Raw genomic sequence first — 17,345 nt, forward strand, 5'->3', positions numbered from 1 at the left:
TGTGTTGTCCACGCTCTGTGATTTTACATGGCCTACCACTTCGTGGTTGAGTTGCTGTTGTTACTAATTGCTTCCATTTTGTTATAATACCACTAATAGTTGACCATGGAATATTTAGTAGTGAGGAAATTTCATGAATGGACGTATTGCACAGGTGGCATCCTATCACGGTACCACGCTTGAATTCACTGAGCTCCTGGGAGTGACCCATTCTTTTGCAAATGTTTGTTGTTACCGACAAACATAACATTAGAATAGTTGTTGTTTCTTTCCTTTTAATTCCTTTGTGTAGAACTCACAAATTACAGACTTTGTACTAATGTCACCTTTTCTACATCGCTGCAGGAGCATTTGGTATCTGCGTATTGTATATGTGGTCAAACTGTAACAAAATAGACAACATAAATTTCACTTAGAAAGCTGTATCACGTTATAAATTCGGGAAATCACAAACCTTCTATATTAACTCTTAAACATTAGGCTTTAGCTTCAATATCTCGAACACACTATCAGACATCTTTAGAACACTTTCGCACTTTTCAATAGAAACCAAATAAGCCTATAAACATAGTTAAATAACAACTGCATCACATTTGGCATGAAGACGCTAATTATCCACCGCGATCTCAATCAACCTTAACATAAACCACAAGCGAATTGTAACTACAATAAAATATGCTCACCACGCTGGGCTCAGGAAAGAATAAAAAAATGTAAAGCAATTTGTTATTATTAGATAGTTTAAAGTCTTATCAGCTACATGAATTGCGTGCTGTAAATCGTCTCTCTTCCGTCTCTCTCACTCAGGATCTTGTACGCTCTAAAGACACATTCTTAAAGGGGCCGAACCGAACATTTGTAGAAGCAGTCTGTCTAGGTGCTTGATTTTGTACACCTGTGGCTATGAAAGTGATTGAAACACCTGAATTCAATGATTTGCGTAAAAAGAATTTCCCCACGGGGATCAATAAAGTATCAATTATTATCTGGAAGGGTGTCTCAATACTGTTGGCAATATAGTGTATATGTACATGGTGGCGCGGGAGGTAGTGCTATCGTTCGGCAACCAGAGGGTTGCAGGTTCAAGCCCTGGTTCCTCCTGACCCCATCAAAGTGTCCTTGAGCAAGACACTGAACCCCAAATTGCTCACGGTGTGCAGGTTGGCGCCTTGCATGGCAGCCTTCGCCACTGGTGTGTGAATGTGAGTGTGGATGGGTGAATGTGAGGCATGTATTGTAAAGCGCTTTGAGTACTCGTAGGAGTAGAAAAGCGCTATATAAATGCAGTCCATTTACCATTATATATGGTAGATTTGTTCTGTTTACCCTGCATGTAGGCATACTGTACTGTTTAAAACCATATGCCAAATTAAGTGATTAAAAGTTATATGTTTATTATTTTAAATATTGACAACATGACAGAACCAGTAATAATAGGCCTAACAGTTATATTGAACTGATTAAAGCAAAATTATTGAAAAAATGTGCTTGCTGAAACACACATTAGCATATACAGTATAATAATTTAAATATTGTTAATATGACTAAATGGAATACAATAATTTAACGACATTCCAATTCTAAACCAATGTCCAGTGACGTGTGTGTGGTGTCTGGGTATGTATGCATTAATCAGAGCATTGAAGTAATGCAAAAATTACAGCAAGGAGAGAGCCTACAGAGAGATGATTGGTGCCTTATCACAGTGGTTCCGAGATAACAATTTCTGCCTCTACACCAGCAGAAACGCAAGAGATGATTGTGGAGTTTAGAAAGTTGCAAGGGGATTACTCACCTCTAATTGGAAAAAGAAAGACATTTTAGGTTCCTTGGTACACATATTGTCAATGCCCTATCTTAGTGTGACCTAACCTTGTCCTTCCACTCCAACGCAGTGGCCAACACGAAGAGGCCCTGTTTCCTGTGCAAACTGCAGAATGCCTCCTCATATCCTTACAAACTTATACAGATGCATCATAGAGCTCTCTGGTATGGCACCTGCACCATCCAAAAGGCATACAAAAGGCATTGGATCATAGATTAAGAGGCTTTACTGTTTTTTTGAACAGGCCATCAGATTGATAAATTCCATGTAGCCAGGTTACAATAACTGTTGCTGCTTAAATATTTGTCATTTATTCGCTTTTTGGTCTTGACCTTTATATTACACCTGCTGTTAGATGAACATTTTGCTGTTCATTGCCTTTACTTGGAAACATGTTTTAGACTATAATACCTTAATATTTTTACATTTAAATGTTATCTCTGTCTATGCATGAGTAATGTTTATACAAACATTGTCCTAAGTGTTTAAATATATGGCTTAATCTAATCGTCGTACACATGACATTTTGACTCTAACTTGACTTTGAAGACTTCTTCCAATGAAATCAGATCATTCACATGCAAAACCTAGCCAGAATGAACTTGGATATACAATGTATGAATGCTCCATTCATTTTCCAGTTAGTGTAACTGCAAAATAAACAAACCAAATAAGTAAGTAAGTAAACAAACAACCTAACTAACCAATTAATTAATTGATTGATACAATATACACTGTGGGTGTTTTTTTTCCTTAAAATACACTCTAACCTGTTTTATATTTAAATTCTTTGACTCAAATTCAACAAAAATTTTCATGTAGGCACAACTTATTTCTCAAATTTGTCAAAGTTGAGGCAAGGCATAGCTGACACTAGTGTCCACTGAAAGACTTCATTTGAGACTTGTTAGCCAATAATGTTCAATTATGAGAGAGGAGATGGGTGTGAAGAATAATATGACAATGAAAATGCCACATTCTGCCAACAGGGATACAATGCAACTAGCACAGCACACATAAATACAGCCCCCAAATACTACACATGCACATGAAATTGTGCTATGTATGTACAGGTGGAGAGCTCATAAACTAGCTGGCATAAGAATGTGACAGATATATGATAAGCACTAGCAGATAGATGCAGACCTGGAAGAAGCCTACTTTGTCAACTGGTTAAAGAACAGTAAAGAGAAGTCTTGAGCAGCAAATACAAAGATGTATTGACTATTCCTATTATTAATATTTAATTGGCATATTAACCTATTTACTATAAATGCATACATGTAAAAATGTGACTTGCTCCATCAACATCAGCCAGTTGTTCTGAACATTGCTGATAAAGTTTCTTACAAGAACCATTTTGTGTTTTTAACAGATATTAACAGATTGGGGTATACATTTTTATTATGCCCTCATTGTAACCATTTAAATAAAAAACTTAATACTGTAAGATGCACAAGGAAACACTTAGTTTCAATATTCATAAACTTGATTCTTAGTGACTGTTGCTAAGCATTAAATGTACTCATTTTGAAAAGAGTATCTGGGACAGTCAGGATAATAGAGGGTCAAATGTACTTTGAATGATTTGGCTGATTCTTATGTCACAAATCATATGTAGAAAAAATGCAGCAGACTGTACACCCTGTACACACAACATATAAAATGTGAATTTTATGTTTTGGTCATCATACCTTTATAATAGAAGAGACAGCGGTCTGTCAGTACAAACCATCGCTTGTTCCACTGTTTTACCCCATTGCTCGCCTAAAAATAAACAGAATATCAGACCACAACTACCCACAGAAACACTGAAATAAATATAGCACATATTCAGCTCTCTGGACTATGTATGTAATCAGCAATGTTCCCGGAAGTTCGGAGCCAAATCATACCTGCTTGTACAGCCAGCCCTGCTTGGAGACATCAGCTTTGGGGTTCCTCCGCATGGAGTTAGATCGCTTCCCAAATGTAACAGCTTTCTTGGATGACCGAGAGGCCTGAGTTGAGGGACATAATTGGATAGGATGGTTTGGTGTACACTGAGGGCATTAATACGCAAATTCACAGTTAATCTCAATGCAGAGCAGCAGACTAGGAGGGAAGCACAAATGATGTTTTAATGTAAAAGAAATAAAAATACTAAATGTTAATGATCCTATGTAAAAAGTATGGCAAACTACGGATCGAATCCTAGAGTTCTGATCAAATGTTCCCCATAAGAAATAATGGAAAACCAATTAATTGGTTCCCGTCCCCAAAAAATTACACCTAAATATGCTTTTTTTAGCATTTGAACACAAAATGAACCGGATAAAACAAGAAGAGCATATACTGTACTAAACACATCTAAGCACATTTATCAAAACAGTAATTTGTAAAGTAAGAAAATAAATGTATCCAAACAATGTGTAAAGTTAAAAAAAGACAATGTGTCCTGCCCCGATCGTGCACTCCTTCCGTGTGCCATGCCCCCTCGTTAACCTCGTGTGGGATCCCCATGTGATCAATAAAATTAATGAGAAAATAATAAGAAATCTTTATTTTTAAATGTATTTTATTATATAATTATTACTGTTACTGTCTTTCATTGTCTAAATGTATTTTTACTGCCGAAAATATATGTATTCAGCTAGTGTAAACATGCACGATGCTATTACAGCCAATGCGAGGCTGAGACTGAAGCGTTACACTTTGTTTCCACTGAGAGACGTGCCGCGTGACTCATTTCCCCGCGAATACAAGTTATCTTAGGTTGGCCTTCATGGTTTGACTTCTGAGATTCAGATCGAGTTCTAGGTAATTTTTTTTCGAACTGGTTGGTTCGACTTTTAAGAAATTTGAGTTCTAATGAGTTTGAGAACTGAAGTACCACTGTGCATGCGTATATATATATATATACATATATATATATATATGTATATATATATATGTATACTGCTAGGGATGGCACAGGTTTTTTTTCCGGTCAAATCCAATATTTATTTATTTAATTTTGAGTACCTGCTGATACCGATACCAATACCAATATTATTTTGTCTTTTCGACTACTAAGCATTAAATGAGATATTTGTATCAAGACATTTCAATTAACATAGCAAACTATCTGCATTTAGTATTTAGTTTCATTGTTTGTGTATGCTAAGAACAGGAAAATATAAGAAAAGCTGCGCCACTACGCCATAGGAAGAAATCCATGGCCAGCATTATTTGCACAAGTCTGCTTCTGTATTTTATTCAATAACAACAAAAATGAACAAAAATATTTCTTAAAGTGCAAATTCTGCAATCTGATGCCAAAAACAAAGAAATCAATTATAAAAATATCACTGTATACCCCAACTAAACATTTCTAGTCAAAAACTATACAAAATCTCCCATACAATGGAGCACAGATAAAACTTTCAAGTAGTAATTAAAAACTTAAGAACACAAATCTGAAGACATCTAGTTTATATAAAATTTTCTGTGTTCAGATTTAAGAAAAATCAGCCCTAGCCTTACATACTTGCACTCTCAGTTTTGCTTTTTTTCTTCCTTCAGCATAAAGTACAGTAAATGGATTTCCACACAGTCAATATGACAGCTCCAACGCACATGTATTGCTGAACAGCTAGCCATCCTGTGACCCTCTCTTTACGGTATGTCACACTAAGGCTACAAGCATTTTCGCGATTTTTCTGTCTAGGCCTATCTCTGATATAAAACTGGATCAGTGACTTACTACCCTGCCCCCAATATCCAATCGAGCATTTTTTGTCCGTACTGGCCTGATACCAATCATGCATAATGGATCGGAGCCATCTCTAATTATTACTGAACCCATGTCACGGGCCTGTTTAGAATATCTTAGATGATCACTCTGACTGGCTGTGTAGACTGGACCCCTGGTTTGCCATAGGAAAACTAAGAAGCACTGACCCGTCCGTTGGGCTGTGATTCCAGGGACAGATCAGTCACCATGGCGAGGCAGTTGGAGTTGACATCGCTGGTGGTGCTGGCAGGTCCTTTCCCAACCACCTTCCCATTCATGTCCAGCTGTGAGCTCCTATGCACATAAATACATAAACCACTTTGTCTTCAGAATTTATGTCAGAGTAAAGAATGCACATAATCCTGCCTAGCTTCGCTCTAAATGCAAATAAATACATAAACACCAGAAGAACACATTAACACAAACCATTCAGCTGATGGGAGGAAGCATGAGAGTGCAATGGGAAGCAGTCACCCAGGAGCTATTTTTACAATGCCTAGCAGTGGCACAAGACCACACCCCTACAGACACAAGAGAGAGTTTGGCAGGAAAAAGGGCCTCGAATAGACCAAGGCTTCTTCATGTCTGTAGTATACCTTAGTTTGTTGACTAGTTTTATTCAGTGTGGCTGGCATTGGAAGATATTATTCTATCAATGAATGTGATGGCACACCTAGACTTAAGGCGAACACACACTCACACAAATTCTTTCTGTTAAGGCGGTCAGTTAATATAGGACTTAATGAGACCTCATTTCCAGGTAAAACACACTGCCAGCAACTAAATTATTACAAGTCAACTGTAAGGATTAAACAATGTAATGGAGGTGCAGATTTCATAATCCAACCATTTATTCAGCATCCCACATGAGTTTTCAAAACACACCAACCAACTAAACTTCCTACTTCCTGCTTTCTGTTTGGTAAATAAACAGATAATGTGCCAGTATAATGATCAGTTTCTATTAAAATAATCTTACCATAAAAACAGTAAGATGCCTGGGTAAGGAAGGTATAGTACAACAATTAATAATCCTGTACTCATTCATAAACCAGCAAATACTGTAGAATTTAGTTTAAATATCTGTAATTTCTGTACCAGAGTCAAATTCCTTGTATACATGAGCATATTTGGCCAATAAAACTTGATTCTGATTGAGCATCAATTGAATGATAATAATAAATTTAATTTATACAAGGCTTCATAATCCAAAGGTGCTAACAAAATTCAATTTAAAAAAATGTAAAGAGAAGGTGTATTCCAGCCAAAAAAAAAAACTTTCAGCACACTTTCCCTAGTTGCATAGCATCCAGTCTAGGTCCTGAAAAATCATTAGGGAGGTCCTACTTACTGTGTGAATCTCTGCAGACTTTGTATTTCTTCCAAAGGACTTTCAACTATTGGGTATCCAGTTGTCCCATTTTGGTCATTCTGGCTATTGAAGAAGGGAGATAGCAATTATAAGGGGATAGGGGGAGGGAGCAGGAGCTAGAATTTCGTGGAAATAAGTAAATAAGTAAACTTCTAAGCTGTACAAACAGACCTTAATACAAAGGAGAAAATGTCATGCCATCTCAGAATCTATGGCTGAAGTGGAAGAACTACCACCTCATAATGGGAAGAAATATCTGTTCAAAAGTTGGACAGGAGGTATGATTAACTTTATTTCTTAGAGTGATCGACAATTCCAAGGCAGAAAGTTTTTTTTTTAAACTTTCTTTAAATTATTTTACATATAATTAGGACAGTTCTTAATGTATGGAATGCAAAGGAATACTATAAAAATATATTCCATGTTCTGCAATATACTTATCTTATTCCCACAACTGACCACCACTGAGGACTACAATACGACCCCTTTAAAACTTATTTAAAAAAATATTTTTGTGTTCTACATTTCTCTTCTTGTGCTTTAGCTCAGATTTCATTTTGTGACAAGGTGAAGGGTTTCTGAGATGCTTATACATGTGTTTCAATAAGCCAAACAGGGAAATATATTTTGCTATGCAAAAGAGAGCACTAAGAGAACCAGGATTTTTTACTTGCATAAAACTTTGTTTCCTGCAAGCACACCACACCATTGTCTTTCCTAAAAGCAAACTCGGAAATTTACTCACTGGCACAAATAACATTCTTTAAACACAGAAGCTAAAAGCATATATTTTTCAGATAACCAGGTGAGATAATTCTCACTCTTGCAAGTAATGTCTTTTATGAGTAACTGCAATATAATATATCAAATCTAAGCCTCCTGGAATATACCTCCTCATTTCTATTTTGGAGGGAAACGTATCAGACCAGAAGCTCATCAAGTTGGATCACTTTGGTAATAATAATAAAGGTAATTAGAACCCTCACTGGAGGTACAAGATCTAGATTTAGTACGTCTAAGCACCAGGCAGTCGCTCAAGTACCACCAAGCTCTGCAAAACCTCCTAACGCTCCCTGACAGGTAGAAGACAGGATCCTGGATGCTATCCAGGGACACTTTCCGGAAAACCATGTGCTTCTCGACCGCAAAGAAAACATACACAAGGGCCATGCGACACAGATTAAAACAAACCTTACATGGCCTTCAAATTGTTCAGAGGCTCTCACTCATGCCACAACTTGGTTTTCTAGGGTCCTGGACGTGAACATGCCTGTTCATGCGTAACCTACAAACCTACATAGCAGGAAGCTGAACAGATGTCCCCAAATAGGATCTGAGCAAAAGCTTATTGAATCATATTTGATATAAAATGAGAAGATTCATGGCCGTTTCATATTACATCATTCACAATAACAGGAGCATATGGGGGCAAAGGTCTAATTTCCCCTAACATAGCTGTATAGGCCGTGAACATTGTCTTTTTACAGTATGTACATGCACATGCTAGTTGGCCTTGCACAAATACATTTCCTATATATACAACACAATAAGAATATGCTCTCTCTCTCCTTCTGTCTATCTCTCTCTTTCTCTCTCGCTCCCCAGCACTGCATTGCAGTAATCACTGACCTGCAGCTCCTAGCACTCATCACACTGCTTCTGCCAACCAGCCCATCGCAATAAGCTTTGCCTCAATACTGTCCTCCAACACCAGAGCGGAATGTCCTACCTACCTCACTCTCCGGTCTGCACGGAACTTCAGCATTTTTCCTTGGATAAATCATATATCTCAGGGCAAGCACACAATGGGAGAGAGAGGAAAGTGAGGAAGAGGAAGGCTGCAATTAGAAGACAAGATGGATTTTTGTGGCTGCTGTGGGGTGTTGTTAATGGTAATTGCTGTGCTGTTTTTTTCTCCTCTCCTTGAGAAGGTAAGGTACAGCCTCTCTCTCTTTCTCTCTCTCATACACACATTCACACTGTCCCTTGCCATCTCTCTCTCTCTTCCCCTTTCACACACCCTCTCTCTCTTCCCCATCTCTCATGCTTTCCTGCTTTCCAGAACTGCAGGGCTCAGCTGATTTGGTTTCTCACTCTGCCCATTTTTATTGCCCTCCCTCTAGTTCTCCTACAGAAACACTGACCCATGTGGACTGTTGTCAGCAGGTCATCTATAACACAGGAATGCAGGGGTTCATTTGCCTTTAATAATAAAAATAAATAAATGATAAAAATATCACTAGATATGGCACATTGAGCATGAATGTGTACCCTCTGCTCACTCTTTTCTTGGAAAATTACATCCATATGTCATCAGATTCAGAAGCATCAGATGCAGCCTAGTATCCCTGTTCCATAAAGCAGTAATATTTGATAATATCATCATAATCATGCGTTCAGTTTTTCCAAAACACAAATCCAACGAAGGCACCATAACTGTGAGTTTTCTCTGTATCTAATATTTTTGTTACCAGTAGTGGAGGTGTAATTGGATTAGAGTCGTTCATCACAAGATGCTGTACCAGGAAACACTATATGAATTTACATTAAACAGCAATGGCAGATAAAGCATAGCATCAGATTTGCATCAATTTATTGGGCTTAGAAAAAAGAAAAAAATCTTCATTCCAATCTCTCAATGCAGTAATATGATAATAATACTTAAACAACCTATGGATTCAGGCTGTGAATATTTCCAAGGTCAAATATGAAAAGCCATTCACATGCATATTTAATTTGTCACGTGTTTCATGTGGGCCAGTGGATATCTAATTTGATCATTTCATTTTCCCTTTATTTTCCATTTTAATTGACGTCTTTTTTTACAAATAGTCTAATTTTCTGTGTTATACAGTACTTCATTTTAATGTCGAAGCATGCTAGGTTAGCTATAAACATAGATCTACAGTTATCACTGTGCACCATCACTCAGCCTGACTACCTCTGAATCACATAAAAACTTGGTCACACACCCTTAATAGATCAGATGTGCTTGTGAATGTTTCTATATGTCTTGCAACCAGGCCTATAGAAAATAGGTTTTCTCCTTTGTCTACTTTGTACAGTATGTGTTTCAGTTGTTTATCAATGTTCACAAGAAAACTGCATTGACAACATCTGCAAGCAAATATATTTTGCAGATGGCATGTTGAGAATTCTGCTATGCCTTAGTCAAATAGTCTATATAACAGTCCCCTCATATCGGCAGGTAATATGTTCCATGGATAGCAAACCATCCATGGACCCCATATATAAAGTGATTTGTGTGTACTGACATATGGCAATTAATAAATTAGGCACAGTAAGACATTAAATACAGTGATAATAAAGTGTTTACATTATTGTACATTATTATACTATACTGTACCCTATTGAATGAAAGGAATTCTGACATTTTAGCCTAATTCTCAAAAGATGGAAGTGCAATGAAAAAAATCATGTATCAAAGGATGACAGAACAATGAAAATCCTGCTTTTTATACCCCTCAAATAATGAAGCAACAATTAAAAAACAAAGTTACACATTTTACAGTTCTTTCAGACTGCAGTAAACTATGGAAAACTGAATCTGAGGTTATGAGGAGACTGCAGTGTTTTTCTACACTATCATGTCTGTGTGTTTCTTCCATGGGTCTTCCAGTTTATATTAATTGTTTCATGAAATTTGAAAACTTACATAAGCTAATATGTTTAAAAGATAAGATTTTCTTTGAACTTGCACACATTGACTTTTGATGACAAATCCACTTCATTGTACACTGGACAGGCCCCAGCTGTATTACAACAGCCATTACTATTTGCTCTCCAAGATGTATAGAAAGTGGATCTGAGATGAAGTATGACCAAAAATACTGAGCAAAACTGCTACTACTGACATAGATTTCAAGTCTCCCGTTTTGGCCGGGAAACTACCGTATTTTACCCCTCTTTCCCGCCGTCCTCCCGTATGAGTATTGGTGTCAATATCATTAATGCAATTTATGAACAACAGTGGTCCTAAAATTGAACCCTGCGGTACCCCACTATGAACGCAGGCCCACTGTGACATTGTGCCTCTAATAACTGCTCACTGCTTCCTGTCAGTTAACCAGTTTTCGATCCAAGCTGCCACAGTTCCTAAAATCCCTGCAGCTTTGAGCTTTAGCAAGAGCCATTTGTGAGGGACAACATCAAAGGCTTTCTGGAAATCTAAGTAGATCACATCGTAGGCCTTTTTGTGATTGATTTCACTTGTAGCTTCCTCAAAGAACTCAAGTAGATTCATCAAACAGGATCTACTCCTCCTAAATCCATGTTGACTATCCCTCAGAATGTTATTTGCATCCAGGTAATCTACCATTTTCACTTGGATTATAGCTTCCATTATTTTTCCAGTAATGCTAGTTAAACTGATTGGCCTATAGTTTGCTGGATTGCTTCTATCCCCTTTTTTGAATATGGGTGTTATATTAGCATGCTTCCAATCTGAAGGTAACACACCCGCAGATAAAGATTTCTGGAATATTAAAGTTAAAGGTTGGCTAATAATATCCCCAGGGGCGGATTAAGGTGCACAGAGGCCCCTAGGCTACAGTAGTCTGTGGGCCCCCCAACCCCGCCCCCCTCCGCGCCAATGGGGGCCCCCTTACAGGCAGGCACACGTGGGGCCCCTAGGCTTAAGCCATATCTAGCCTGTGCGTTAATCCGCCCCTGAATATCCCTCATCTCTTTTAAAACTATAGGTAAGATGCCATCAGGGCCCTGCGATTTATTTATTTTGAGTTTAGCTAGGCTTAGTACCACATCAGTCACAAATGCATAGAAGGAGGGTAAATCAACAGATGTTTTTCCTCTACTGAGTGACCTGATAATACGGTATTTATGGCTCTTTCTGAGAGGCTTCAAACCTCATCCTGGTTAGGGTTGTCATGGCATACAGCACAAGGCTGAGGTACACAATGCAGCTACACTCATACACTACAGGCAATATAGAAACACCAGTCAGCCTAAATGCATGTCTTTGCACTGTGTGAGGAAAGCTCTGTGTCATTAGGAGTACATGCACATTCACACACCCTGAGCAAAGGTTGGATACACATCCCTAACCCTGGAGGTATCATGCAACAGTGCTATCCATCAGTCACCATACCACATCACATCACACACAATGAAAAAAAGAGGCTGGGACAGATTCCCTTTTGGCAATATTTTTTAAAGCCACAAATCTGAGTCAGTTCTTATGGACAGTAATGACTGGTACGGGCTAACTGCCAGTGTCCAGTATGAGCTCCTCAAATTTCAGCTCAGATTCTTTTATAGCTTCCATTACTGTTTACAGCACTTGAGAGGGTCATGCCTAGGCTGGTCCATGCCATACACACCTCCCAACAACACGGCAAATCACACTAATGCCCTCTGGTGGATGGGTGTTATAATGTAACTTGCCATGTTGTGTAATGTTAAGGAGCTGGTTTGAAAGTACTTATAACAATTTAAATGCAAGTTTGGCTGTGGATAACAAAAAAAGCACAGCTTTCCTCTCTAGCCAGCAACCCGACTCTATGTTAAGTAATAAGTGTTCCACTTATTCAGCATCCTTTTCAAATACAGTTCCAGCACAGTTTTCCATTATGGGGAAAAACAATTAATTGATGGATTTACTGAGTAAAAGGTATTAAATTATTAGTTAATATTACTATTATTTAAGGTCCGTGAGATAAGTTACATTGTGTGATAACATAAAAAAAGAAACATACAGAGATTCAGGACTATCGTGATTAAGAAAAATCATCAACCTGATCATTAATCTAAATCATACAGATTGCACTATGCATTGTACAAAGAGATATAAAGACAGAATATGAAACTTAAAGCAGCACATTTACCAAAACAAATCTGAGCGGAAAAACATATTCCCTGAGTACATTATAATTCACCCAAACAGCTCAAAATGTGGCTGAGAACAAAGCTCTAAGACATATGATTATGAATATGTGTGTATGTGCCCTGCAATGAACTGGCATCCCATCTAAGGTGTACCCTACCCTTGTTTCCTGTGCTGCTTTGGATAGGCAGTATGGTCCCTTTGTCACGTTCAGCTCCGAACGATCCTCGTGTGTGCCACGCCCCCTCATTACCTCATGTCGACTGTGTATATTAGTCCGCGTCTCCCACTATCCCCCAGATCCATCATTGTATTGTGATGTTTCGTGATGCTAGTTCGTGTGTGTTCATTGTCTGCCCTGCTAGTCCTATTAAACCCCGTTTGCCCGTATCACCGACTGTGCTCGCCTGTTTCCCCGCTCGCCTGTCAGCACGCAACGTGACATACAATGACAGATCTGGGGGATAGTGGGAGACGTGGACTAATATACACAGGACAGGTTGGAATTAACTAGACATAGGTGGGAACAATCAGGAGTCGACATGAGGTAATGAGGGGGCGTGGCATACACGAGGATCGTTTGGAGCTGAACATGACACCCTTGTACTGCTAATTAGCTGGAAAATGGATAGATAGATTTTTGGATCATCACTGTTACCTGTTTGTTTTGCTTGCATGTTCTCTCCATGATACGCCTGTGTACTCCACTTTCTTCCAAGAGTTCAAAAAGTGAAGTTTCTGATTTGTGCATGTGTGGGTGTGTGTGTGCATCCATTGATGGACTGGCATTATGACTCCTTGCCGTGTAAGAACATAAGAACATAAGAAATTTACAAACGAGAGGAGGCCATTCGGCCCATCAAGCTCATTTGGGGAGAACTTAACTAATAGCTCAGAGTTGTTAAAATCTTATCTAGCTCTGATTTAAAGGAACCCATGGTTTTAGCTTCCACTACACTAGCAGGAAGACTATTCCATACTCTAACTACACGCTGTGTAAAGAAGTGCTTCCTCAAATTTGTTTTAAAATGTTCTCCCGCCAATTTCCACTTATGGCCATGAGTTCTAGTATTTAGACTAATATTGAAATAGTCATTTGGCTGAACAGCATCCAGACCCGTTAGAATCTTATAGACATGAATCATAACCCCCCTAAGTCTCCTTTGCTCAAGGCTAAACAGATTCAGTTCCGCTAACCTCTCCTCATAAGACATTCCTCTAAGACCAGGAATCATTCTCGTACAGTAGCTCTTCGTTGCACCTTTTCTAAGGCAGCAATGTCCTTCTTGAGGTATGGTGACCAAACCTGCACACAATATTCTAGGTGGGGTCTTACCAAGGAATTATATAAGTGTAACATCACCTCCCTTGACTTAAACTCCACACACCTAGAGATATAACCCAACATTCTGTTCGCCTTTTTTATTGCTTCCCTACACAGGCGAGAGTGGGACATGGAAGCATCAACATACATACCGAGATCTTTCTCGTAATCAGCTACCTTTATTTCAGTGGAACCCATAAAATATCTGTACTTTATATTTCTGCTCCCTGCATGGATTACCTTACATTTATCTGTGTTAAATTTCATCTGCCAAGTATCAGCCCATTCGCTAATTAAATCCAGATCCCGTTGAAGCCTCTCTGCTGCTAGATCAGTATCTGCTACACCGCCCACCTTGGTGTCGTCTGCAAATTTAACCAGTTTACTGTATGTATTAGTGTCAATATCATTAATGTAAATTAGGAACAATAGTGGTCCTAAAATTGAACCCTGCGGTACCCCACTATGAACGCAGGCCCACTGTGACATTGTGCCTCTAATAACTACTCGCTGCTTCCTGTCAGTTAGCCAGTTTTTGATCCAAGCTGCCACAGTTCCTAAAATCCCTGCAGCTTTAAGCTTTAGCAAGAGCCGTTTGTGGGGGACAACATCAAAGGCCTTCTGGAAATCTAAGTAAATCACATCATAGGCCTTTTTGTGATCAATTTCACTTGTAGCTTCCTGAAAGAACTCAAGTAGATTCGTTAAGCAGGATCTACCTCTCCTAAATCCATGTTGGCTATCCTTTATAATGTTATTTGCATCTAGGTAATCTACCATTTTCACTTGAATTATAGCTTCCATTATTTTTCCAGTAATGCTAGTTAAACTGATTGGCCTATAGTTTGCTGGATTACTTCTATCCCCTTTTTTGAATATGGGTGTTATATTAGCATGCTTCCAATCTGATGGTACCACACCCACAGATAACGATTTCTGGAATATTAAAGTTACTGCCTGATATAGGTACCAGGCATTTTTTATCTATTTGATCTATTGATTTTTTTTCCCAAAATGCAACAGAAATAATAATAAAAATATTCTCTACCTATTAATTATGTCCACACAATACAATACCACATATTTGTTAACAAAGCACAGGGCACAGTTAAATTACAAAGGACACAGTGTTAGCTGAACAGAAAAAAAGGATCAAATCACTGAAAGCTCTATGTACTAGAGAGGGTAATGTGGTAAATACACTCACCTAAAGGATTATTAGGAACACCTGTTCAATTTCTCATTAATACAATTATCTAATCAACCAATCACATGGCAGTTGCTTCAATGCATTTAGGGGTGTGGTCCTGGTCAAGACAATCTCCTGAACTCCAAACTGAATGTCAGAATGGGAAAGAAAGGTGATTTAAGCAATTTTGAGCGTGGCATGGTTGTTGGTGCCAGATGGGCCGGTCTGAGTATTTCACAATCTGCTCAGTTACTGGGATTTTCACACACAACCATTTCTAGGGTTTACAAAGAATGGTGTGCAAAGGGAAAAACATCCAGTATGCGGCAGTCCTGCGGGCGAAAATGCCTTGTTGATGCTAGAGGTCAGAGGAGAATGGGCCGACTGATTCAAGCTGATAGAAGAGCAACTTTGACTGAAATAACCACTCGTTACAACCGAGGTATGCAGCAAAGCATTTGTGAAGCCACAACACGCACAACCTTGAGGCGGATGGGCTACAACAGCAGAAGACCCCACTGGGTACCACTCATCTCCACTACAAATAGGAAAAAGAGGCTACAATTTGCACGAGCTCACCAAAATTGGACAGTTGAAGACTGGAAAAATGTTGCCTGGTCTGATGAGTCTCGATTTCTGTTGAGACATTCAAATGGTAGAGTCAGAATTTGGCGTAAACAGAATGAGAACATGGATCCATCATGCCTTGTTACCACTGTGCAGGCTGGTGGTGGTGGTGTAATGGTGTGAGTTCACTGTACTAAAATGGCCCCCACAGTCACCAGATCTCAACCGAATAGAGCATCTTTGGGATGTGGTGAAACGGGAGCTTCGTGCCCTGGATGTGCATCCCACAAATCTCCATCAACTGCAAGATGCTATCCTATCAATATGGGCCAACATTTCTAAAGAATGCTTTCAGCATCTTGTTGAATCAATGCGACGTAGAATTAAGGCAGTTCTGAAGACAAAAGGGGGTCAAACACCGTATTAGTATGGTGTTCCTAATAATCCTTTAGGTGAGTGTATATGACTGTCAACAAAGTATGAGTAGGGTAATAGCATTTTGTTAGTTTAAATTAAATAAATAAATAAATAAATAAAAGAAAGCACAGAATGTTTGCCATCCATTCCTTTTCTATACCATGAATTCATTACAAGCACACAATGACACTGGAATCTATGCCAGCAAGCACAGGAAACAACAACACTATGGATGAGATTAGAGCCCATCACAGGGCACACACACATACACAGAAAGATGAACATGCAAACAACAGAGCCAGGGCTGGGACTGAAAACCTCACCCCATGGGACATTTTGCTTGAAGCTGAGCCACTGCGCTACCCAGAACCCAACCATAATTGTTTTCTTGGGAATAATAATAATAATAACAATAATAAATCTTCCAGTAAAATACAATTATGGTAAAAGGTTTGTGCCTTGTAACTCAAGGTAGAACTACCACCATTTCCTGTAAAAGCAGCACTCACTTTCAGTAACCATGATGAAGAACAGAAGAGTTTACATGAAATATTTAAAAGATAAATGACGAAAGAATCATAAACAGTTTAATGTGCTTAAAATGTAAGTAAAGCAAATATTAATGCATCATTAGTGAATTTTATTCTTCTTTATTAATAATAATAATTAATAATAATAATAATAATAATAATAAACAGGCTTATTCTGACCTGACCTGTGGCCTGTACTACGAAGCGGGGTAACTGGCTTATCGGGGTAACTTTGCGAGTAACTTGATGATGTGTGGTGTAACTTCGCCATTAACCCGTACTACGAAAGGTGGGTAGGTTTTAGTCGAGACATGTTGCTATGGCAATTTACCCTAAGTCTCAAAACTGCTCCGAGCAGTTTTTGTTCTTGTTTAAGTCGAGGTTTCTGCGTAAGCCAGCCCTATATGAGCACCGCCCCTCCCACTACAATTTCTCCGAAAACAATGCCGGCGTACCTGGATGATCCGTACCACATTGGCGCGCGAATCGTGAGGGGCTCTCTCT

The 17,345-nt window shown here is 38.7% G+C and overlaps 1 protein-coding gene across 3 annotated transcripts in view; it reads right to left on the reverse strand.

Moving 5' to 3' along the window:
- plekha6 (pleckstrin homology domain containing, family A member 6) overlaps window positions 1–17,345 on the reverse strand; it is a 139,556-nt gene that overhangs the window by 68,480 nt on the left and 53,731 nt on the right. Inside the window, exons 1-5 of one of the 3 annotated variants that reach the window (XM_072715849.1) lie at window positions 8,685–8,942; window positions 6,931–7,014; window positions 5,747–5,873; window positions 3,721–3,825; window positions 3,520–3,592 (exon numbers count right to left, since the gene is read on the reverse strand). In XM_072715849.1, the coding sequence (XP_072571950.1) occupies window positions 3,520–3,592; window positions 3,721–3,825; window positions 5,747–5,873; window positions 6,931–7,014; window positions 8,685–8,716 (421 nt within the window). In that variant the 5' untranslated portion in view covers window positions 8,717–8,942. Of the gene's footprint in view, window positions 1–683; window positions 810–3,519; window positions 3,593–3,720; window positions 3,826–5,746; window positions 5,874–6,930; window positions 7,015–8,684; window positions 8,943–17,345 lie in introns of those variants that run through there. The other 2 variants (XM_072715850.1, XM_072715851.1) reach the window with 2 other exon arrangements.

This window comes from Paramormyrops kingsleyae, chromosome 8 (assembly GCF_048594095.1).
Source record: "Paramormyrops kingsleyae isolate MSU_618 chromosome 8, PKINGS_0.4, whole genome shotgun sequence".
NCBI lineage: Eukaryota > Metazoa > Chordata > Actinopteri > Osteoglossiformes > Mormyridae > Paramormyrops > Paramormyrops kingsleyae.